The sequence below is a fragment of the Bos mutus genome, chromosome 18 (genome assembly GCF_027580195.1).
Source record: "Bos mutus isolate GX-2022 chromosome 18, NWIPB_WYAK_1.1, whole genome shotgun sequence".
Taxonomy (NCBI): Eukaryota; Metazoa; Chordata; class Mammalia; order Artiodactyla; family Bovidae; genus Bos; species Bos mutus.
The window spans coordinates 7,795,797-7,819,881 of record NC_091634.1 but is presented as its reverse complement, the minus strand read 5'-3'; the positions used below and the strand labels follow the sequence as shown (position 1 = coordinate 7,819,881).

The 24,085-nt window shown below is 56.5% G+C and overlaps 2 protein-coding genes across 2 annotated transcripts in view; one reads left to right on the top strand and one right to left on the bottom strand.

Moving 5' to 3' along the window:
* Positions 1 to 1,369: 1,369 nt before the first annotated feature.
* Positions 1,370 to 9,647, bottom strand: KDELR1 (KDEL endoplasmic reticulum protein retention receptor 1). The gene is made up of 5 exons (XM_014478113.2): positions 9,358 to 9,647; positions 8,614 to 8,714; positions 8,149 to 8,307; positions 3,171 to 3,423; positions 1,370 to 2,144 (listed from the first exon to the last, which is right to left on the bottom strand). The coding sequence occupies exons 1-5, from the start codon at positions 9,446 to 9,448 to the stop codon at positions 2,110 to 2,112; spliced, it is 639 nt and encodes a 212-aa protein (XP_014333599.2). The 5' UTR covers positions 9,449 to 9,647; the 3' UTR covers positions 1,370 to 2,109.
* A 2,068-nt stretch (positions 9,648 to 11,715) lies between these two features.
* Positions 11,716 to 24,085, top strand: part of GRIN2D (glutamate ionotropic receptor NMDA type subunit 2D) — a 35,063-nt gene continuing 22,693 nt past the window's right edge. Inside the window, exons 1-3 of the mRNA XM_070387399.1 lie at positions 11,716 to 12,652; positions 15,900 to 16,390; positions 19,791 to 20,410. Coding sequence (XP_070243500.1) covers positions 15,926 to 16,390; positions 19,791 to 20,410 — 1,085 coding nt within the window. The 5' untranslated portion in view covers positions 11,716 to 12,652; positions 15,900 to 15,925. The remainder of the gene's footprint in view (positions 12,653 to 15,899; positions 16,391 to 19,790; positions 20,411 to 24,085) is intronic.

Sequence of the window (24,085 nt, the reverse complement as noted above, 5' to 3'; positions counted from 1 at the left end):
AGTGCTAGGGGTGCAGAAATAAACAGGCTGTGGTCCCTATGGGCACTTGGAGGAAGAAGCAACCATGCAGAGGGCAGGCTTCCGGCATGAGAAACAGAAGGAACCCCCAAGCTCTGGTCCTCACCCTGTCACTGGCTGAATCACCTTGGACGGGTCACTTAATGTCTCTGGGCCCGCGCTGGGCTGGTTGTCAAACCAGAGCCTCGGACCGGATTTAGATCAATGGTTTGCAGACTGTGGTCGAAAACACGCGTGCTCCCAACCCTGAATCAACTGAAGCAGGCCTGCTCCTCCATCTTCCGTGTGAGGCTTCTGGGCTCAGAAAGGAAGGAAGAACATCTGCAAAACTCCACAGCAGTGGCTAAGCACCCGGGATCCAGCAGCAGGAAACTGGGGTGTCTACACCACCTTGGCCACTCGCACCCCCGCTGAGCCTCGGTTTCCTCCGCAGCAAAGGGAGGGGGCTCTGAGGGTCCCTGCGGGCTCACCCGTGTAACACTCTGCCTGGTGCTCATGAAATGCTCAGAAACGCCAGCTCCTTGCCTCTTGAAGCTTCCAGAGCCAGCCTACAGGAGAACCGAGGCTGGTTAAGGAAGGTCTTAGCGGACATGTAGGGGATCTGGCAGAATCCAGGGCAAAACTCCAAAGGCTGCCAAGGGCCAGGCAGGTAACATGAGTGAAGGAAACAGAGCAGATGTGAAGCCAGTCTGGAGGGAAACACAGAAAGTACTCACTTTCCTTTGAACTTCACAGCACAAAACCACAAGACAACAGCATCAGCCAAGTCCCGGGGACTAGAGCGGGAGGGGATGGGAGTCGGGGGGAGGTGGGGGGCGGAGTTCGCGTCCCAGCCATTCATTCCAGCCATCTGCTGCCACCCAGAAATGAGGACCCGGCATTGTCAGATTGACGGATTTTTTTTCAAGAGGAGCCAGAAATCTCGATTTTAATGGGAAAATCTGGTGTTTAAAGGCTGGCAACCAATTCAGTTTTTTTTTTTTTTTAAAGAAAACATAAAGCAGTTCCACACAATGAAAAATGACGGAGGGACGGGGGCGGGGGGCTGTCCCTTGGTGACTTTCAAATCACAGACTCTGGAAGGCTGTCCTCTGCCACCCTGAGATTAGGGAGAACTAACTGTCAGGGAAGTGGTGTGCCAAGACAAGAAGAATCTTTGAGATCTTTTCTTCCTCCAAAACCTCTTCCCCGGTGGTCAGGGTGCAGCTAGTCTCAGGGAGCCCAGTTTCTTGTCTTCATGCTCCTCCCAGGCCTGGGTCTCCTGCCAACAGTGGTCAGGATAAAGCGGAAGCAGAGAGAGAGGGGCTGGGGTCAGGGGTACCCCAACAAACACCAGAGAGAGGGCAAGGAGTAGCAAAAGAGAGGCATCATTTTCCTCAGTTTATTTCAAGAGAACAAAGAATCAACCTTCAGTTCTGTACAAAAATGTGAGCCCTCGGCCCAACCCCTCTCCCACGCCCCGCTAAATTGCCAAAAAAAAAACCCAAAATTCAAATTCTGGAAAAAATTACTATGAAAAATCAGGGGAGAACTTCCTCCCCTCCTCCCTCTCCCCAGTGCAAAAGTTTGGGGGGCGGGGGGTGGATGGGGGTGTGTGTTCATGGCCATGGTCAGAGGTCCGGCAGGCAGGCAGGTGTCAGGCGGGTTTCAGCAGAGTTAGTGTTTGGCGACCAGTGGGGCTGGAGATGGAGTGGAAGGTGGGGTGGTAGGATCCAGAAGGAAGCCAAGGGGCTCAAGGGAGGGGAAAGATCTCCAACCCTGCCTCACCCCACAGGACACTTTAAAACAGTTTATAAAAATCGGAGCCGGAGAGTAAGAAGAGAAAGGAGTCATCAGAATCAAAAACTAGTGGAAAGATTTTTTTTTTTTTCTTCTCTAAAAGGCAAAAAACTACAAACAGCCCAGGTCCTGAGCTCCCCCAACACCTGGGTCCTCCACCGCCCCCCTGAAACCCGGCAGGTGTGGAGCTGGGGAGCCGGGAGAGGTGGGTTCTTAAAAAAGTCACCCCTGGACCGGAAGGCTCTTCATCTCACGTCGCCGCCTTCCGCTGCCTCTCGCCGCTGCTGTCCCAGAGATGGAGACGGCCCAGGGCTACGCTGGCAAACTCAGCTTCTTCCCCTTTAGGACTGTGAAGAGAGGGGCGGGGGAGGGCATGACCACGGGGCCCCTAAAAAGGGGACAGCCTCCCACGCCCACACCAGGGGCTGGACGCTGGGCTGGCAGGGGCAGCCTCCGGAGTCCGGATTAGCCATGGCGGGGGATCAACCTGAATTACTGAGGGTTGAGGCTGAGGGACTGAGTCATGGACCCATTTCTCCTAACACTGGCTTCTCCTCTTCCATCCTGGAAGGACTCCTGGGCCTGGAGGCCTTGGATCTCTGATGGGCAGTAGGCAAAACCACCCCCTGCTTCTGCCCTCCCTGCCGGGAATCCTGGGCTGCCTCCAAGCCTCTGCCCTCCAGTCTCCTCTTCCCTTCCTGCTAACTGACTGGGGACCTAGCTTTTAATTACCATCTCTAAGAGGCCTCCCCCAACCGCCCACCCCCATGTATGGTAACCCCCTCATTCTCCACCAACACCTCCCTGGTTCCTTTCCATCTCTGCCCTTCTCACTGTTTGCAGTCATTTCTCTTGTTCATTCGTCCCACACCCTCTCGCCACCCCCCTCCACACACACACATTATAATACAAAAAAGGAGGAGAGGGCTTCATCCATCTTTCCCCCTATGGTAGTATCTCAGAGCCTCGACCTGGCAGTATCTCAGAGCCTCGCCCTGGCCACGGACATAGAAAGTGTTCCCTAAATTTGCTGGTTGACTGACTGACTGACTGAATGAATGAATGAATCTTGGTGGGCCGGAGTCCCTGAGGGTGAGGACAGAGATCAATTAGCAGAGAAGAAGCCCTCCCTTCCCTGAGCGATGCTGGGGCTGCTGATTTCGGATCTGTTAACAGGTGTGAGACGGAGAGACAGTGGGTCTGGGACCTCAGGGCAGGAGAAAGGGCTTAGGAGAAATCCCAAGAGAAGAGAATCAGAGGCCACCCCTGACCCTCTCTTTGGGGCAGAGGAGGTGGAGCCAGGGCCCCAGGGGAGGGAGGGCAGGGCTGGAGAAGGTGTAGGCTCCCTCCCGCACCGCCTCCCCGCCAGCTACCTTTGGTGATGTAGAGGTAGAAGAAGTCGCAGTAGAGGACCGTCTGGACCAGGCCCGCCACGATGGCGATGAGGTCAAAGAAGCCCTCGAAGTGGTAGCGCCAGATCCAGTTGAAGAGATAGAGCGTGCGGTAGACGCCCAGCGCAAACAGGTAGTGGCTCGTGATGGTCTCCGCCTCACCCGTCTTGCTCACCATGAACAGCTGCGGCAGGATGGCCACCGACTCCAGGTAGATGGAGAAAGTCCAGAGGATCTACGGGGGGCGGGGGGGCGCGTGCCAGGGAGTTGGCGGCAGAGGGCAGGGAGGGAGGGAACAGGGCGGAAGAGAAAGGGGAGGACACGGGGTGTGTTGGTTACAGTGACACGGGAGAGCGGATAACGGGGGGCCACGATGCCTGCCGGGCACTCCCCGTGTGCCAGCGACCACTCTGCCCACCCCACACGTATTCTGTCGATCCCCACAATAACCCATGAGAGAGGTAAAATTACTAGCATTCTCCCTTCCTTTATTTTTCGCCGAGTCACGTGGCTTGCAGGACCTTAGTTCCCTCCACCAGAGACCGAACCTGGGCCTTGACAGTGAAAGTGCTGAGTCCTCACCACTGGACCACCAGGAAATCCCCAGCATTCCCTCCTACAGATGAGGCAACTGAGGCTCAGGGACAGTAAGAGACACGCCCAGGATCACAATGCTAGAGAGTGGCAGAGCTGGGATTTGAACAAAGAGTTCAGAGCCGGTATTCAGAGCACTTGGCAATTACGCCTCTCCCAAGGGAAGACCCGACTTCCCTGGTGGCTCAGACGGTATAAAGCGTCTGTCTACAATGCAGGAGACCCGAGTTCGAGCCCTGGATTGGGAAGATCCCCTGGAGAAGGAAATGGCAATCCACTCCAGAACTATTGCCTGGAAAATCCCATGGACAGAGGAGCCTGGTAGGCTACAGTCTATGGGGTTGCAGAGAGTTGGATACGACTGAGTGACTTCACTTCAAAGGAGGACCAGGTTGGAATCTTGGCTCTGAGACTTCCCTTCTATGAGACACTGGGCAAGACAGCCAGATTCTTAGAGCCTCCACCTCCTTCTCTCTAAAGTGGGGGTGATTTTCCTGCCCTGGTAGGGGCAACCTTCAATGTGCAAGCTTGAGAGACATAAATCAGACCGTGTCACTTTCTGGCTCAAAACCCTCCAGTAGCTGCTTCTTATCACATCCAGAATAAAACCCAAGTTCCTAACCTTGGCTCTAAGTTCCTAACCTTCAAGGCTCTCCTTGATCCAGCTTCATCTCCGAGTCCCTCCAGGCTACGACGGACTACCCAGGCCTTGTCTGGTTCTCCAACACACCAGCCTCCTGCTGCAGGACCTTTGCACTTGCTGTTCCTGCAGCTGTCCCCCCAGACAGTCACATCCTGCCTCTTCCACCTCTTTCCAACCTCAGCTCATCAGCGAGGTCCTCCTTGACCATCCTCCCCCAGGACTGTCACATCCCCTGTCTTGTCTTCCTCCCTGTCACATCCCCTTCCTCACCGGACTGTGAGCTCCGTGAGGCCCAGGAGCCTACACCTTGGGCACTCTGTGGGCCCAGCCCCTGGCGTAATGCCTGGAACCTACTCCATGCCTGGATGAATGCACGAGAGGATGGGAGCGAGGTCCCCAAGTGCTTGTCATGGGCCACCATTCAGGGAGCTCTGACCATCATTTGCAAGCAGAACAGGGCATCATAGGAGGGAGACCAAGAGAGGGAAGACAGCTGCTGGCCCCTTTTTAGTCCCCAGTTTCCTGAAAGCCCCACCTGGGGTGACTTGTGAGGTGTCAGTTCACTGAAACCTCCACTCAGACAACACCACCAGCTGGCAGGTGTGATTCCTCCTGGCTGGTTTTGGTTTGTGGGAGCGAAGTGGCGACCATCAGGATGTATTTCTAAGAACTGACATTTATATAGCATTTACTACATTCAAGACACTGCTCTACGCACCTTACAGCTACTAACTGGCTTATGCCTTAACCCTATGAGCTAAGACCTATTGTTATCCCCCTTATACAAATGAGAAGACCGAGGCCCATGGGATCAGTAACTTGTCCAAGGCCACACAACTGAGATGTGGGTAGAAACAGATTCCTATCCTGGCAGCTAGACTTCAGGGTTTGTTCCCATAATCACTCAGAATCCACCAGCAAGGTTCTCGGTAAATCAGGTTACTTGAGGCTCTCAGGAAACATGCCCATAAAATGGATATATACCCAATTCCTAGCCTTGGGGAATAGAATCATGACAAAAAAGGAGAGAAAAGGTCTGTTGTATTTTTACTTGATCTATTCATGACGTCTGAATTTTTAAGGAATCCTTTCCTTCTATAATTAAAAAAGTTTTTCCGCATGCACCCAATGCTAGCAAGGGTATTTTTTTTTTTTTTTTTAATTGGAGGTAGCATGGTTTTAGGACTTCCCTGGTGGCTCCGACGATAAAGAATCTGCCTGTAATGCAGGAGACCAGGGTTTGATCCCTGGGTCAGGAAGATACCCTGGAGAAGGGAATGGCAACCACTCCAGTATTTGTGCCTGAAGAATCCCATGGACAGAGAAGCCTGGCAGGTATAGTCCGTGGGACTGCGAAGAGCTGGACATGACTAAGTGACTAACAAAGCACGTGTTTTGAAAGCAGGCGAACCTGGGTTCAAATTCTGTGAGGCCTCACCTCTGAGCCTCACCTTGCATGCTAAGCTGCTTCAGTCGTGTCCGACTCTGTGCGACCCCATGGACTGTAGCTGGCCAGGCTCCTCTGTCCATGGGATTCTCTAGGCAAGAATACTGGAATGGGCTGCCATACCCTCCTCCAGGGGATCTTCCCGACCCAGGGATCGAACCTGCATCTCCTGCATTGGCAAACGGGTTATTTACCACTAGTGCCAGCTGGGAGCCTCACCTTAGTCCTAAAAGAAAGAGGGATGACGAGGTCTGCTTCCTCAGGTGGCGAAGGGATCAGATGGGATGATGTCGGATTTGCGCAGAGCCAGACATAGATTTGGTGCCAATACTTTGCACAAGTGACTGCCTTTTGAATGAGGGAACCACCCAACCAAACCACCCAACCTGGAGTCAAGAAGCCTAGATCCTGGGCCAGCCTCTTCTGCCTAGAGCAAGCGCCACTGCCTTCCTCCAGCCTCAGTCTCCCTGCCTGTAGAATGGGTCCAGCTCAGTGAGTGCTCCATGCAAGATGATGGTGATCAGAAGTTTCCCAAGTCCAGACCCTGCAACTAACCTTTGGATTTCCTCCTTCTGACATTTCTGGGGCACTCGGGCCAAAGTTACCCCTCAATCAGATTTGTCAAGACTGCAGGATGCTTTTAGAAATAGATTTGGAATCTGTAGCCAAAACTGTCAAGTGAGACATCTCAGGAAAACTCCTGAATTATAGTTTCTGTTGAAAACATCAGCAAAGCAGGGGCGGCTTGCGGGAATCTTAGTTTTCCAACCAGGGATCAAATCCGCGCCCCTTGCCTTGGAAGTGCAAAGTCTTAACCACTGGACCACCAGGGACGTTCCAGAGCCAGCTTCTTACAAGCAGGAGTGAGTGGTACTGGGGGAGGAAAGACTGCTCTGAATTTGATTCCTGCCAGGCCCCTGGAGGCAGGAGATGGCAGACTGACCACAGTCCCTCTCAAAATTACTCCCAGGAAACTGTATAGCTCCTACCAAAATACCGGGCAATAAAAACCACGACAGCTAGCCTTTAGGAGTAGAAGTATATATACACTTGGCCCAAAGCACTGCAACGATCATGGACAACACTTCCTGCCTACTGCCAGACATTGTGCTTTATCAATATCAATCCCGAGTTAGAACCTATGAAGTAGGAACTATCCCCATTTTACAGATGAGAAAACTCAGACATAGAGAAATTACATGACTTGCCCAAAGTCCCACAGCTTCTAAAGTGTTAGTCGCTCAGTCATGTGCAAGCATTTGTGACCCCATGGATTGTAGCCCGCCAAGCTCCTCTGTCCATGGGATTTCCCAGGCAAGAACACTGGAGTGGATTACCATTTCCTCTTCCATGGGATCTTCCCTACCCAGGGACCAAACCCTGGTGTCCTGCAATGCAGGCAGCTTCTTTACCATCTGAGCCACCAGGGAAGCCCTGGGCTTCAAATCCCGGCTCTCTGGTTCTAAAGTCCCTGTGTAAGCGATGCTGGCTAATCTCAGGAAATCCTCACAGTGACCTAATCTTAACTTTACAGACAGGGAAACTGAGGCACAGAAAAGTCAAGTTCCATGCGCAAGGTCATGCTAATAGAAAGTAACAGATCCAAATCCAAGTAGCCTGGCCCCCTAGAGCCCCTGTTTCCAACTCCTGAACTATTCATTAGGCCGATGATTTTGGAAGAGTCATTTTGACTCCCCAAGCCCCAGTTTCCTATCTATAAAACGGGGCTGCTGTGAAAAGTAAAGCGATGACATGTGTGACACGCTCAGAGCAGCGTCTGGTACTTGGTGAGTGCTGCTGCCATGACCAGAGAAGGCAATGGCACCCCACTCCAGTACTCTTGCCTGGAAAATCCCATGGACGGAGGAGCCTGGTAGGCTGCAGTCCCTGGGGTCGCTAAGAGTCGGACACAACTGAGCGACTTTACTTTCACTTTTCACTTTCATGCATTGGAGAAGGAAATGGCAACCCACTCCAGTGTTCTTGCCTGGAGAATCCCAGGGACAGAGGAGCCTGGTGGGCTGCTGTCTATGGGGTTGCACAGAGTCGGACACAACTGAAGCGACTTAGCAGCAGCAGCAGCAGCAGCAGCAGCTGCCATGACGTTGCTGTCATCCGACTCCAGGGCCCCTGTCTTGAACGTTATTTCCTAAAAGGAGGAAGTCTGAGCAAACCCTGAAGAAGGAAGCCTCTGACTGGGCCCACTGTCCACAGCCGTTCTCCCGCAGCCCACCCCACACCACTACACCACTCCCGGGACCCTGCAGGTGGCCTACCTCCAGAGGGGTAAAGTCATGGTTGACCAAGAACGCCAGGATGGCCGTGGGAATGACGAGGAACTCCACTCGGAACGTGTCGTGGTTCCCATCATAAGTGGCTTTGAACTTGCTGTAAATCATCCAGACTGTGGTGAAAGAGCAGGCGATGTAGACCACCTGTCGGGTGAGGATGAGGAGGAAGCTTCAGTTCCAGGCACAGGGCCCCAGCCCCCAAGAGCTTAGACTGAGGAGTCCGGACCCCCAGCCCCTCCTCCCTCAGACCCAGGGGTCCAGCCTCCAGCCCCTCCTCCTTCAAACTAGGAGTCCTGGCCCCCAGCCCCGCAGACCCAGGAGTCCCAGCCACTGTCACCGCCCCCCTCAGATTCAGCAGTCTGGACCCCCAGCCCCCTCCTCCCTAAAGCCTGGGACCCACGTTCCCTCCTCCCCCGACCCTTCTGGCGGCTCCCCTCAGGAGGCCTTTACCTTCATGCACGTGTTGTAGAGTGAGATGTAGTTGGTGAAGAGGTCCAGGTAGCGGGCAGTGAACACCACAGCAAACAGGACCTGGCTCTTGCCTGAAATCCCTGTGGTGCAGACAGGCAGGGTCAATACACCAGGGGCCAAGGCCTGGAACAAGCCTGGAGGCGGCTCTGGAGGGCAGCTGTCCCCAGAGGCCTCCCCAGCCAGCGGCCGGAGCAGGGCTCTTTCCCACCGCCCACAGCCAGGGGGCAGCCCGGCCCCAAAGCTACTCCAACCCGAGGCTGTGTCCCGGGCTAGGCCTCATGGCCACCCCCAACACCCTCAGGGTCCTCCTGCAGTCCGGATCCAAGGTGGGGCCTCAGGAGGACCCCCCCTTGACCTCTGGCCTCCGGAACAGGTTGCCTGCCTCCCGCTCCCTTCCTGGCCGCTACAGTCCACGTCACCAACTTCCAGCCACCTCCCTGCCTGCCACAGCTCCCTGTTCCCAGCCCCAGCAACTCTGAGGCCACGCTGATGGGGGCCGGGGGAAGGCTGAACTCGGTGCCTGGAGCCACCCCCACCAAACTGGATGCATCCCCGGTTTGCGGATAGGAGCTGACCCCCTGGTGACCCCGGACCTGGAAGAGGGACCCCTAGCAAGCAGGGACGGGAAAGGGGACCCGTCTCCCTATGCCTCCAAACCCTCTCCCCGAGTCCTGGGGTGTCCCCCGCACTCTGCCCCTTCCTCCGCCCCCGTGGGTGTCTCACCGGCACACGAGCGGGACTTCCAGATTTTGAGCAGTAGCAAGATGATGGCTAGGAGGTGGGAGAGGTCTCCCAAGAATCGGAAGAGATTCATGGTTGGGGGGATCTGGCAGGGCTGGGCTGGAGGGAGGCTGGAGGGGGGCTGCCCCCCGGGGCTGCTGTTCTGGCCGGGCGGCTAGGCTGTCGGGGGGGCGGGAGAGGTGCCCTCGGGTGGGCTCCGCTCCGGGGAGGGGGCTCTGGGAGGGGGCGCCGAGGCCGGAGCTGGTGGCCGAGCCGGAGCTAGGAAGAGGGAGGAGGGCGGGAGGGGGAGGAGTCCGGCGGGAGGCTCCGCCCCGAGGGCGGAGTCCCGGCTCTCTGGCGCCCCCTACCCCCGCTTCTCCGCCCTTGCAGAGCCGGGCGCCGAATGTTCCCCACCAAGGCCGCCTCCTAGGGACTTGCGGGGTCGCTGAGACCCGCAACTCCCAAATCCGGGCGCCTGTTCCCCGAGGCGCCTGTTCCCCGAGGCGCAGCCTCTGTAAAGGTCGCAGCCCAGCCGCATAGATTGTGCCCTTGACAGCGATTCGGGAGGCAGGTCTCTGAGCTTTCAGGATCCTACACAAAGACCCAGAGGCTGGCTTTTCAGGGACCTCCAGCTCCAATCCATCTGAGAGAACAGAAAGCAGCCTCCGGCCCCTCCTCCATCAGACTCAGGAGTCCAGGACCTCAGTGTCCTCCTCCCTTGGGCTCAGGAGTCCAGCCGCCAGCCTCTCCACCCCCTGACCCAAGAAGAGTTCAGTCCCCGCTTCTTTGGGACTTAGGGTCCCACCCGAGGATTTTGTGTCCCAAGTATCGTAGACCCAGGAATCGAGATGCACAATCCCTTCCTCCTTCTGGGACCCACAAATTCAGGCGCCCAGTCTCTTCTTTTTCAGAAATATGAGCCTTCACTCTTGCTCTCCGTGACCCTGGAGTTGGTAGCCCGAAGCCCTGGCTCTGGCCACCCCCACCCACCCACCAACCCCGGAACTGCCCCCTCAGAGGCACACAGACACACTCTCGGGAGCCCGGGTGTCCTGTGCCACACTCCACCCTAGCCCTTCATAGATACACGGGGCCTAGCCTCCCTCTTTATCAGGAGGGGCAGGAGCTGGGCAACTGCTCTTGAGGGATGCGAGGGGAAACAGGCTGCGTCTAAGAGGGGGTACCTGGTGCTTTCTTCCTGGATGTCTGAATAACCATGGGTGATGGATGTCAGGGTCTGTCAATAACAGAAGGGGCACAGCGGCATCAGTTTCCTCAGATCGCAGGATGGATAGAGTGCTTGAGGGTGACATCCATGAGTCTTGGACGCATGGGCCCCTGAGTGTGGTTTGTGCTAAGGAGTCAGTTTGAGGGTCTAAAAGGGACTCAGGCCTGGAGGAGGGGGCTCTGATCACTGGGTCCCAGGAGGAGAAGGGGGACAGAGACTTGGACTCCTGGAGCTGAGGAAGGAGGTGGGCTGGATACCTGGTATCCTAGGTCTGAGTGAGGAGGGGACTGGGGGCTTGGATTCCTGGGTCCTGGAGGCAAAAGGAGCTGGGGATTTGAATTTCTGGGTCTGAGAGAGGAGGGCACTGGGAGGCTGGATTCCTGGCTTCATGAGGGAGACTTGCTTGCAGGCCTGGCCTCCTAGGGCAATCGAAGCCAAAAAATGGGTCCTAGCATGACAGACTCAAGTCTGGGGATGGCCTCCTGCTTCGCAAACCTCAGCGTGCGGAGGGGGCGGAGGGCAGGCAGCCCCTGGGCCCTGGAGCTCAGGTGCAGGTCCTGAGTCCCCGACTGCACCCCCGCCCCCGGCCCCTTCCCCTGTCCCCAGATTTATTTGCAGCCCCTCACTCTCTGGTCCCAGGAGGAAGGCAGAGGCTGGGAGCTGGGGAAGGGGCCGGCCCCCTCCCCCAGCCATGACAGGAGGAGGGGTCCCGAGGGAGCCCAAGAAGGGGGGCTGTGGGTCTCCCGGCAGGGGCGGACGGGGACTGAATGTTAATCGCATCCCGAGTGAGTGTGTGTGTGTGTGCGCGTGTGTGTGAGTGTATGAGAACAGAGCGAGTGTGCGAGTCCCTCCCGCTCCGGCTCCAAGCCCTGGCCGCCGCCACCGCCCTCCGCCCGCCTGCAGCCTCCCTAGCCACCGGTGCCCGGCTCGGGGGTGTCGGCCCGGGTGGGTCCGCCTGGCCCCCAGGGGTCTCTCGTGCGTCTGCCATCTGCCCGGTGAGGATCTGTGTGTGCGGGTGTCTGGGGCTGGGCTGGAGGGGGGGGTGTGTCTGTAAGGGCTGCGGCGGCTGAGGGCGGGAGGGAGGGAGGGAGGGGTCTGCCTGTCTGTCTCGACCCCGAGCCACCTGCCTGGGTGTCGCGGGCCCCCCAGGTTCCTCCCTCCGAGCCTCCCCCAAACCCGGATGCATGGTGTGTACCTGGGCTCTGCGCCTCCTGCCTGCGTCCAGCCGGGCGTCTGGCTGCCCGTGTCCTCCTGTCTGTCTGAACAGCCCCTGACGGCAGCGGCAGCCTGGCCCATCAGACCCTCCAGTGTGTGTGTGTGTTTGTGTGTGTGTGTGTGTGTGTCTCCCTCCTCAAGCTCCGGGGGTGTTTAGGGGAATCCCAGGGAAGTGAGGTGGTGCGTGTATGCGTGTGTGTATGTGTGTGTGTCCGCCTGTATTTGAGAGTGGGGGCGTGGGGGGGGTGCCTGGAGGTGGGAGGTGGCCAAGCAGGAAGGGGCAAGCAGTCGCCCAGACAGGCTGTCTCCCGCCTGCCCCTTACGCAAACACACACACTGGCCACCGGCTTCAGAGGTGACCCAGACAGACAGACAGACAGAGACTTGGGGGGGGCCACTGAGGGCACAGAATGGGGGTTTGCGAATGAGCCAGGGAGAGGCGGGACCGGACACATGGACAGGGGGGAGGAGCCGGGGCTGAAGCGGCAGAGGGGGGCACCCCGGGTGGGCGGAGGGGGGATCCCCACGGGGTCGGGGCGGCGAGAGGACACCCCGACAGCCTCCGCAATGTCCGGGGCCCAACTTCCAGCGCAACATGTGTAGCCGCGTCCTCGCCTAGCCGGGGCGGCCTCAACCTTGGGGACAGACAGGGCAGGACGGACTGAGGAAGAGAGCCGGAGCCAGGGAGCCAGGCCGGCAGGAGGTCCCGGCCGCCGCTGCCGCCGCCGCCCCAGGGCCTGGCCCCCACACACACCCCGCGGCTCCCTGAGCCCCCCGCCGAATCTTCGGGTCGCTGGACTCCGGTTCCTTTCCTGGCACCCCCGCAACACCCCCCCAGAAAAGGGTCATGAAAAGGTAAGGCTGGGGTAGGACTGCAGGGGATGGGGTGGGAACATGGACCGCCCCCCGCTCCAGATCTAGGACAGGGAAAGTTGGCAAGGGGCCTCAGTTGGAGGGAGAGGGCTGGAATGGTGGACAGGGTTCTCTGGGGGGAAATCTTTGCGCCCTATCTCCTTCTCCCTCGCTGAGCCCTTTCCCCAGGTCTCTGCACCCCAGATCTCCTAACCCCCTCACTGCTGACACTTTGATCCTTCTCCCCAGCCCCATACACCTGACGCCCCGACTCTCTATCCCCCACCTCTCCCTCTCACCTTCCCTCTCTGAGCCGTCCCCCCACCACCGCCCGCATCAGCCTCCCCCCTCGGCCGGTCTACCTCCCTCTCTCCAGCTCCATCTCCCCTCCCTTCTCAGCTGCCAGTCGGCTATTAATACCCCTGCCAAGGACCTTGAGAGTATCCAGGCCTTGGCACCCCCTGCCCCAAGCTCCCATCCCTTCCTCAAGGTTCTGGAATACCCTTCTAGCCTCTTCCAAGCACCAGGATTAGGGTGGGGAGAGAACGGGGTTGGGGGGGGCGGGAGCCGTCCGCAGCACGACGCGAACTGTGCGGTGAGGTGGGGGGGAACGCGGGCTGTGGATCGAAGTGGCTCTCTCATCTCTTCTGTGATGGATCCGGGGGGAGTAATGGAGACAGGGACACCCCAGGAATCTCTGGCACCCTCCTCCTTCTCCTCAGCTGGGGGACAGACTGTACTGTGCACAGGACCTGAGTGGGGCGACTCAGAGAGGCTGGAGCTGGGGCGGGGGTTGCCCAGGATACTGGACGAATGGGGTTTGAGACCACAAGGGGTCCTTAAGGGAGGAGAGGGCTATGGGCCTGGATTCCTGGGTCCTGGGCGTAAAGGAAGCTGGGCCCCTGGATTCCTGAGTCTGGGGGCAGGAGAGAGCCCGCACTCCTGGGTCCTGGGAAAGGATGGAGCTGAGCACCCACAGTCCCCGGTGGGTCCGGGGGAAAGAAGGGGCCCCGAGACCAGGATTCCCGAGTTGATGGGAGAAATTGGGAGGATGGGGCTTCTGTGTCTGAGGGAAGAGGGGGCTGGGGGCTCAGTGTCCTGAACCCCGTGACGGGGCAGGGGATGAGGGTCTGGACTCTTTGGCCCCGTGCAGATGGAAGTGGGGACTGAGACTCACGAGGAGGTGGCGATTGGAGGCCTGAACAATGTGATCCCTGAGGGTGCAGGTTTGGGGGTTGGAACACCAGACTGCCCCAGCGGCTGGGGCTGCCACCTCTCTATCCATCTCTGGAGGGGTGGGAGACTGTCCTCCCGAATCCCTCACCGGAGAGAACTGGGCATCCAGCCTCTTGAGAAGGGTGGGGCAGGAACTGCCCTCTTGGGCTTCAGCCAGGGAGCAGGACCCCAGGGTCCCCAAGGCCAGAGGCCGGGCAGGGGTAAGTCTGAGACAGGCAGAGAAGAGGCTGAGGGGTGAGCAGCCACCAGGAAGGGAGGGGAGAACCAGTGTTATCCTGGGGAGGGGGGAGCGCCAGGCCACAGCTGTGGGTTATTTTGGGGCAGAGGGGGGCTATTCTGAGCACTGACTGAACCAGCTGCTTGGGGAAGGGCAGAGGAGAGGAGGGGCGAGGGAGAGCCAGGATTAAAGCATGCTAGGAGCCCCCACCCCCACCCCTCGGGAGACAGTGCCCCAGGGTCCCTGGGAAGGCCTGGGGGTAGGGGGGTGGGGAGTGAGGCCTCTAGGCAGGCAAAGGGGTGTGGGCCTTTCCCCTACCCCTGGCTGGCTGTGGGGTGGATGGAGGCTCTGCGCTACCATGGCAACCGGACAGGAGGCTGATTGACAGTTAAGAGCAAGCCCTTCCTTGTCTGGACCCTCACCCCTTTCCAGAAGCCCCTTCTGCAGGCTCCAATCCCTCTCTGGGAACCAGGGGTCCAGGCCCCCAGGGCCCTCCTTCCTCAAGACCCAGGAGCCAGGAGTCTGGGCTCCCAGCCTGACCACCCCAGGCAACTAGTATTCAACAGGGGACATAGGGAGAGATGCTGTATCGCTTCTCAATTACCAAATTGCTCTGGGCTGGGAGCCAGGGACCCCCACCCCTCCCAGCTCTCCACAGCTGTGCTCCCCCCAACTCCAGAGCCCAGTCTGGACTGTGACTCTTTCTAGCTCTTACTAAGAGTGGAGGGACAGGGGTAGGAGTAAGGGGACGAAGATGGGTTGGGGGGTGTGTGTTCCAGGGGAGGGGTACGGTCAGAGGCATTTGCTCCCTGCAGGATGGCCCACTAATTTCTCTTTTTTTTCTCTCTCTCTCTCCCCCCACACACCTGACCCCTTTTCCCTTTCTCTTTTTTTTGTTCCCCTCACTTTTTCTTCCTTTTATTTTTGATCCCTCCTGCCACTCGCCTTCCCGGCCTTCCTTTCATGTCTGTGCTGGGCACCTCCCTGGTGGGGGTCTTGATCTCTGCCTTGCCTCGCTATTTCTGTCTTCCTGTGTTTTCTGTCTGCTCTGCCTGCCTCTTCAATCTCTAATTCTGACTGTTTCTCCGTCTCTTGTGGGTGCGTGTCTTGTGGTGGCTGTGGGGTCTGTCTCCATCTTCCTGCGGTTTCTTTCCACCTTCCTCTCTCCGTCCAACTTTCGGGTTTCTCTCCTCTCCCCCACCTTCCTTGGTCTATCTCTGCATCTCTCCCGCCTCTTTCATTCCCTCCCTATTTCTGTCATTCCGTCTTATCTCTCGCTCTGTTACTCTGAGCCTATCTGTCCCTGTCTGTTTCTCCTTCCATCTCTTTCCTCCACCCCATCAACTCTCTCTCCCTGACCATCTCTCTGTGGGTGTTTTCATCTCTTCCTATCTTCCTGGGCCTCTCTCTCTCTCTGTTCCTGTTCTGATCTGGTCTCTGCGGGTCTCTTTTCCATCTGGCCTGTCTCATTGTCCTCCCTTGTCTATCTCTTCTCCCCACTTCTGTATCTTTTGTGGCCCCATTACCCATTCTCCCTGTGTTTTTCCCTTCGCTTCTGTATCTCTCCCTTTGCCTCCGTATTTCCCTGTGTCTCTCCCTCTATTACTCCAACATTTCTCCTACCTCCGCGTCTCTCCTTCCTCGTATCTCCCCTTCACCGTGTATCTCTCCTTGTCTCTGTCGTTCTATTTCTTGTCTCTCATTCCTGTCCCTCTCTCTGCTCCGCGTGTCCGCCGCCCCGTCTCTGCGCACCACCCCCCCTCCTCCGTGTCCCTCCCCGGGCGCCCTCGCGCTCAGAGGCCGCCCGGCAGGGCCCGCAGGCGATGCGCGGCGCCGGTGGCCCCCGCGGCCCTCGGGGCCCCGCTAAGATGTTGCTGCTGCTGGCGCTGGCCTGTGCCAGCCCGTTCCCGGAGGAGGTGCCGGGGCCGGGCGGGGCCGGCGGGCCTGGCGGGGGCCCCGGCGGGGCGCGACCGCTCAACGTGGCCCTCGTGTTCTCGGGGCCCGCGTACGCGACCGAGGCGGCGCGCCTGGGCCCGGCCGTAGCGGCGGCCGTGCGCAGCCCGGGCCTGGACGTGCGGCCGGTGGCGCTGGTGCTCAACGGCTCGGATCCACGCAGCCTCGTGCTGCAACTCTGCGACCTGCTGTCGGGGCTGCGCGTGCACGGCGTCGTCTTCGAGGACGACTCGCGCGCGCCCGCCGTCGCGCCCATCCTTGACTTCCTGTCGGCGCAGACCTCGCTGCCCATCGTGGCCGTGCACGGCGGCGCGGCGCTCGTGCTCACGCCCAAGGTGCGCGCGACACGTGGGCGGGGCTCGGGGGGCTATGCGGGGGCGGGGCCTGGGTCGGCCGTGGGTGGGCGGGGTGGTAAGGGGCGTGGCCAGTCCTGAGGGTCAGCCTCGGGGATGCCAAGCTCAGGTCTAGGTAACGGGCGGGGCTGACTTGGAGGGACGTGATCTATAGGAGGAACAGAGTGTGCCAGGGAATCAACTAGAAGCAGGGTCTGAGGTGACCAGGCTATGGGAAGAGTTGAGAGGCTGCGGGAGCGGTGAATCGGGAGGGGGTGGGATCCGAGGAAGAGGCGAGGCCAGCCAGGGAGGGGCGAGGACTGGGTGGGTGCCAGAGGGGGCATGCCTGAGATGGCAAGATCTGAGTGAGGGGTGGGCTCTGGAATCAGCGACGGGGTGTCAAGTGAAAAGGAATGGGGCTCAGAAAAGGGTGAAGACTAGAGAGTAAGCAGGAGCCAGAAAGTCAGACACGGTGACCAGGAAAAAGGAGTATTAAGTACTGAGGGATAGGGAGGGGCCCGGCTAGCTGAGCATGAGGTCTAGAGGTCAACGTAGAAGGACGGAACCATCTGGTGGAAGGATGAGTATGAGAAAGGGAGGCGTCCTTAGTGAGTGAGCGAGAGAAGGGTAGCCTTGCAGCTAGGAAGTGCGGGAAGGCCAGTCAAGGAAGAGGTGAGTCAAGGAAGGGGCGGGGCTAGCCAGGGAGGACAGGCCCTCAGCTCGGTACTAAAGGAGGATTTGGACAGGGGAGGTACCCAACTGGAAGGCGTGGAAAGCAAAAATTCAAAGAGTGGGCCTGGAAAGATGAAGGCCTCCCGCTTAGAGGCAGGCTCAGCCATTGAGAGGTCAAAGCCAGGAGCCTGCAGGGGAGGCAGGGTCAGAGGCTGGAGCTGGCTGTGGCATGGAGAGAGGCCTGCCTCCCGAGGGCACAAGAGGGGTCAGCTGGAGTGGACTTCTGGTAGGGAAGGGCAGGATTTGAACAAGCCTGGTGTGCGGACTGAGAAGAACCAGGTCAGCTTAAAGGAGGCGTCTGAGAAGAGGCGGGGCCTATTCAGGGGTGGAGCCAGTGTAACAGAGAAGTGGGTATCGCCTGAGGATGGGGCCACCTGAGTGGGTGGAGCCTAAGTCTCCACCAATTCCCTGCTGTGAGGGCCCTGCGGCTTTGTGACTAGATCTCTATTGCATGCCGGGACTCGTAGTTTTCTTCTGTCTCGAGCACTCTGGGAAAGACCTCTGTCCAACTTTGTTCTTCTCTTTGGCATGGGGTTGTCCAGAGATCTGTAGGCAGATCACCTGCGAGGTGAACTTACTACTTCCTGGCTGACGCCTTCTTGGGATACGGAGAGATGTTGTCCCTCCCGCCTCTATGGCGTCTGAGAAGTGTGTGCCCCTCCATTTCATTGTCTGGTGGGCACTGTGGCCCCTTCAGTGCACACCCGTTGCCTTCTGGGAAATGTAGTCTTTTTAGTGTCTTAGAGTGGTCCTCACAGCTCTATCTGTGCCCCCATTGAATGCTGGGAACGTTGTCCCCTGAGTACACATTCAGCTGCCAAGGATGAGGGCCTCACAGGGTCTCATAGCATTCTGGGAAGCCTCATACCTTCAGGACAAGTGCCCTAACCCTCGCACATTTAACCACAGGCATATGCCTAGGGAGAAAGTCCACTTGCTCGTCTCATTGCATTACTGGAAGATTTATTGAGGACTGATTCTGTGCCAGGGCTGTTTCAGGTTCTGGGGAATACAGTTAGGGAAGGTTAAAAAAAAAAAAAGACACGGTCTCTGCTCTTACGAAGCTTGCATTTCTAATGAGGAGACAGACAAAACAAATAACAGATAGTGAAATCTGTCCTGGAGGAGAGGTAATGACCAAGGCCGCCGTGGTTTCAGTAGATGGTGGTCAGGGGAGGCTTCCCTGAGGAGGTAAAACTGAGCTGGACCTGAGGCCGGAGGAGGGGAAGGAGCTGGGGGGTGTCCCTGAGAAAGGTGACAGTGAAGGGCAAAGCCCTTGAGTCTAGAAGGAACCTGAGGTGTTTGAGGAAGAGCAAAGAGGTGGGGCTGGCAGGACATGAGGTCAAAGAGGCCACAGGGACCAGGTCATGTGGGGCCTTATGGGCCACAGCGAGGACTTTGGCTTTGACTCTGACACAGAATTTTTGGAAGGTTTTCAACCAAGAAGGGAGGCGATCCAACTAATATTTTGAAAAGATCACTCTGGCTGTTGTCTGGAAAATGAAAGGTTCGAGAAAGGAAGCAGAGATGGGTTATGAAGCTGTTGTCGTCTAGGCAAGAAAGGGGAAGCGATGAGGGTCATGATGGGGCCATAGTGAAGAATGAACAGCTGGGGTCATATTTTGAACAGAGAACTGAGAAGACTTGGAGATGGCCTGGATGTGGGCCCAAGGTCTGTCCAACAGGATTTTCTGCTGAAATGATGAAAGTGGTCTTCATCTACTCTGTCAAATATGATAGCCACTAGCCATGTGAGCTGTTGAGCACTTGATGTGTGGTTAGTATAACCAAGGAACTAAATTTTATTTAACTTTGATTTAATTTGAATAGTCATGGGTGGCTAGCAGCTATCATACTGGAGACCACAGGAGACAATATTTAAACCCATGGGTTTGGATGAGATCACCAGGAAGAGAGAACAGAGAAGGAAAGAGGAGATGAGGGCACTCCTATGTTTAGAATTCTGACAGAGGAAGAGAGTCTAGCAAAGGAAACAGAGAAGGAGGGGACAGGAACGTAGGAATAAAAGCAGAGAAGGGCAAGCCTACTCAGCAAAGCTGAGTTGGGAGAGACTACCTTCAGCACTTTCATGGCCTGTTGGGAGATGTAGTCCCTCTCAGTGGATGCTGGGAACTGTAGTTCTTTCCCGGGTTGCTGCCTGTGTTCACTAGGGTTATGTTAGCTGCTGTAACAGATAAACCCCCACTTTTCAGGGGCTTAACTCAATAGAAGGTTGTTCCTCACTCATATAAAATCCAAACAGGTGTTCCTGATTGGAGTTGGCTCTCCTCCAAGCTCTGACTCAGGGACTCAGTTTCCTCCATGCTGTGCCTTTGTAATCCCCTAGATTCCTCCTCGGGGGCCTCTGCATCTGCCCTCTGACAGGGAAGAGTAAGGTGCTTGGGCGGAAAGGTTTTTATGGATGAGCCTAGAACTCAGTCCTGAGGCTAAACCTAACCCAGGTCTAGCTCTGTGCCCCAAGCAAGGAAATGAGATGAGTTTGGCAAACAGCTAGATGTTGAGAGCTGTGATGCCCTTATCCATTGTTGGGAGATGAGGTCCCCTCTGGATCCCTGGGAGCTGTGAGCCCCTCGCTGGCTGCTGAAGGTCAGCAGCTGGGAGCTGAGATCTCCACATGGGGGAGGCCTGACATCCTTCTCCTCCCCTGCAGGAGAAAGGTTCCACTTTTCTTCAGCTGGGCTCGTCCACAGAGCAGCAGCTTCAGGTCATCTTCGAGGTGCTGGAGGAATACGACTGGACATCCTTTGTAGCCGTGACCACGCGTGCCCCCGGCCACCGGGCCTTCCTGTCCTACATCGAGGTGCTCACTGATGGCAGCCTGGTGGGCTGGGAGCACCGCGGGGCGTTGACACTGGACCCTGGGGCTGGCGAGGCCGTGCTGAGCGCCCAACTCCGCAGTGTCAGCGCCCAGATCCGCCTGCTCTTCTGTGCCCGTGAGGAGGCCGAGCCTGTGTTCCGGGCAGCTGAGGAGGCTGGCCTCACGGGGCCTGGCTACGTCTGGTTTATGGTGGGGCCCCAGCTGGCTGGAGGCGGGGGCTCAGGCGCTCCCGGGGAGCCGCCTCTTCTGCCAGGAGGCGCCCCACTGCCTGCTGGGCTGTTTGCAGTGCGCTCGGCAGGCTGGAGGGATGACCTGGCCCGGCGTGTGGCAGCTGGTGTGGCCGTTGTGGCCAGAGGTGCCCAGGCCCTGCTGCGTGACTATGGCTTCCTGCCTGAACTTGGCCACGACTGTCGCGCCCAGAACCGCACCCATCGAGGGGAGAGTCTACACAGGTGAGCAGGGCTGGGCTGGGAGGGCCGTGAGAGGACTCCTGAACTAGATCACCTGGGGTGCTCAGTGACCTCAAATGGGTCACCTTGCCTCTCAGAACTTCAGTCTCCTTTTCTGTAAAATAAGTGAAATTGGCTCTTCTTTCTGGGATTAAATCAAGTGATTTGGAAAAAAAAACCCTGAGATACCAGGAGAGGATTACTGTATTTCACGATTTTAGCATGTGCGTTTTTGCAGTTTTAATGTCTTTGAAATCAAGACATGTCTTACGATCATCACTTATCATGATTTCATGGGCAGTGCTTTTTTTTCCCCCTTCATGGTTGTAAAAATAGCAATACATCTAGTCGATAGCATCTTAGATTCGGTGAAATACCTAGTTGGGGGGGCTTCCCTGGTGGCTCAGTCGGTAAAGAATCCACCTGCAATGCAGGAGATGCAGGCTCGATCCCTGGGTCGGGAAGGTCCCCTGGAGTAGGAAATGGCAAACACTCCAATATTCTTGCCTGGGAAATCCCATGGACAGAGGAGCCTGGCAAGGGTCCTAAAGGGGTCCCAAAGAGTCAGATGTGACTTAGTGACTAAACCACCACCACCACCCTAGTTAGCGTAGGAGGTGAACTTCAGTAACCAAAAGACCCAACAATGCAATGTCTCCAACAAGGTAGAGAGGTCTCTCACTTAACAACCCAGAGATCCATGGTCCAGGTTATCAGGAGACTCCATCGTTCCATGTGGTCATTCAAGGGCCCAGGACCCTCCCACCTTGTTGCTCTGCCATCTTTCCATATGGTGGAAGCTGGGTCAAAGGGCATGTCTGAATTCTAGCTCATGAGAAGGGGGAAAGAGAGGAGGTGGAGAACACGCCATTTCCTTTAGGCCAGTGAGGCAGAAGGGACGAGTCTTACATCCCATTCGTGAGAATGTAGTCACTTGGCAGGGGCTTGAATTACTGGTTGTTTGTAGCCACATCCATGCAGATTGGCTAGACACCGATTCTGATTGGCTAGTGTCTGTGCCACACTGATTGTTAGAGTTTTAATATCACCTGCCCATAGCCTGGGTTAGCAAGGAATGTCAGGGAATATGGGGAATGTTGATTCTAGCTGGACAGGGCTGTACGCAACTGGCACGCTACTGTTTTATATTATTTAATTTGTTCACACTACTGTTTTAGATGAGGGGACCAGGGTTTGGTGAGAAACAGCATCTCTACCCTAGGAAGCTTTGGGAGTTTGGTGACAGAGCAGTGGAAAGAGGAGCCTTGGATACTGAAATGAGGATGACCTGAGTTTGGGAAGAGGTGAAGGGTGGGGAAGAAAGCCTAAGGGAGGAGAATTGAGAAGTGGTGATTTGGGAATCAGGATCCAGGGACCAGACGATGAGAGAAGCCTCCCTCGTTCATAAATACTTACTGAGCGCCCGCTAGGAACTAGGGCTCCTGCTGGGACCTGGGAACGCAGAGATGAATAAGACCGTGGACTTCTCTTCAGAGAACACAGGGTCCTGTAGGGGTAGCAGACAGGGACGGCATAATGACAGCACAGCATGATACTTGCAGTAATGGAGGTTGCATGGGCTTTGTGGGAGCACCGTGGAGGAACTGCTAAGCCAGAACATTTTTGGTCGCAGGAAGCAGTCTCATTCAAGTTTCCTCGGGGAAAATGGGGTTTATTGGAAAAGATAAACACGCACAGAAACTCAGACATCAGGAATTGAGGCCAGTTCCTCAATTCTAGGTACTCTTTCAATTCTTTCTGATTCTCTCTCTCTCGTTTCCCTCCCCGTCACTATCTCCATCTTCATCAACATCTCCCTCTCTGTCTCTACCTTGTCCCCCCAGAGGGCAGTTCTTCTCCCTGTCCAGTTCTTCTGATGACCCAGAATTTCTGTTCCTTCATGATACTCATCATTTCAGCCCATTGTGTCTGCCACGTGTGTGTGTGCTAAGTCCCTTCAGGCATCTTTGCGATCAGGGATCTTTGCGATCCCACGGACAGGCAAGGATACTGGAGTAGGTTTCCATGCCTTCCTCCAGGAGATCTTCCCGACCCAGGGACTGAACCTGCGTCTCTTACGTCTCCTGCGTTGGCAGGCTGATTCTTTACCACTGGCACCACCTGGGAAGCCCTGTCCACCACCATCCCTCCAAATCTCACAGCTAACTTTCTCCCAGGAGAGGAATTGGGTTGGCCTCAGTCAACATTCCAGACTAGGCTACACAAGTTATGGGTCAGCCTATGGGTTCAGGGAAGTTTCCAGGAGGAGGTGGTATAAGTTGAGACCCGAAGAATAAATTGCTCATTCGTTCATTTGTTGAAAAGCCCTTTATCAAGAGTGTGCAATGTGCCAAGCCCTGCTTTATACACAGAGTACAATGTTGAACGAGGCCTCTGCTCTCACAGAGCTCACAGTCTCATAGGCGAGACAATCAGTGGACAAACAAGAAAAGAAAGGAAAAAAACATCAATGGGTAATAACTTCTGAGATGAAAATAAAGCAGGCAGAATGTAATGAGAAATGCCTATGGTGCTAGGTTAGACGAGGTCATCAGGAAAGGCCTTTCTGAGTTGGGGAGATTTGGAGGTTAAAAAAAAAAATGGATAAAGAGAAAGAGCCAGGGGAATTCCCTGGTAGTCCAGTGGTTAGGACTCCATGATCTCACTGCAAAGGACCTGGGTTCAGTCCCTGGTTGGGGAACTAAAATCCCACAAGCTGAGCAGCATAGCCAGAAACAAAAAGGGAGACAGAGAGAGCCAACTATTGGAAGATCCGCGTGAAGAGAAGGGAGGGGGAACAGAAGGTTTAAGGGCCCTGAGGCTGGAAATGCCTGAAATAAAGCCAATGTGTCTGGAGCACAGTGGGCAAGCGGGCAGAATATGATGGAGTGACATGTGGCCCAGCGTAGGTAGGGCATTTAGGCCAGGTTAGGGATTTAGATTTGGCTTCGAAGGCAATCGGGAGTCCCCCAGAAATAGATAATCCAGAGAGGGGAAAGAGCATTGTGCAAAGGACCAGAGGGGAGAAAAACTTGGAGCAGTTTGGTGGGACCATAATAGCTCAGGGTGGATAAAGGCAGGAGAATTTATGGGTTGGGAGTGATGAGACTGGTGAGGCAGAGGGGGGACAGGCCACAAGGGCCCTTTTTTAAAAAAAAAGAAAATGTATTTGGCTGTGCCAGGTCTTAGTTGCAGCATGTGGGATCTTAGTTCCCTGACTGGTGATCAAACCTGGGCCCCCTGCATTGGGAGAGCAGAGTCTTAGCCACTGGGCCATCAGGGAAGTCCTTACAAGGGTTTTGAATGCCAGGTTGAGAGGTTCAAACTGTATTCTAGGGGACTCGGAAGCTATGAGTGGGCTCTGAGCAGGAGAGAGTGGAGTCAGTTTGGGGTGTAGACAGACCCCTCTGGGGTGGGATGGGTTCAGGTTGGAGGAGAAAGATTGGAGGCTGGAGGCAAAGTAGGAGGCTGGGGTGGGGTCCTGGAGGGTTGTAGGGACAGAGAGGAGGGCTGGGGCAGAGATATCCCCGGGGCAGGAAGGATGGGATTTGAGGACAGATGCCCTGCATGGGGGGTGAGGGAGGGGGAGTGAGGGGGTGAGGATGGCAGCTGAGGGTCTGGTCCAGTGACCAGGGTGATGCGAAGAGCATTCAGAGTGCAGGCTGCCACTGTATAGTA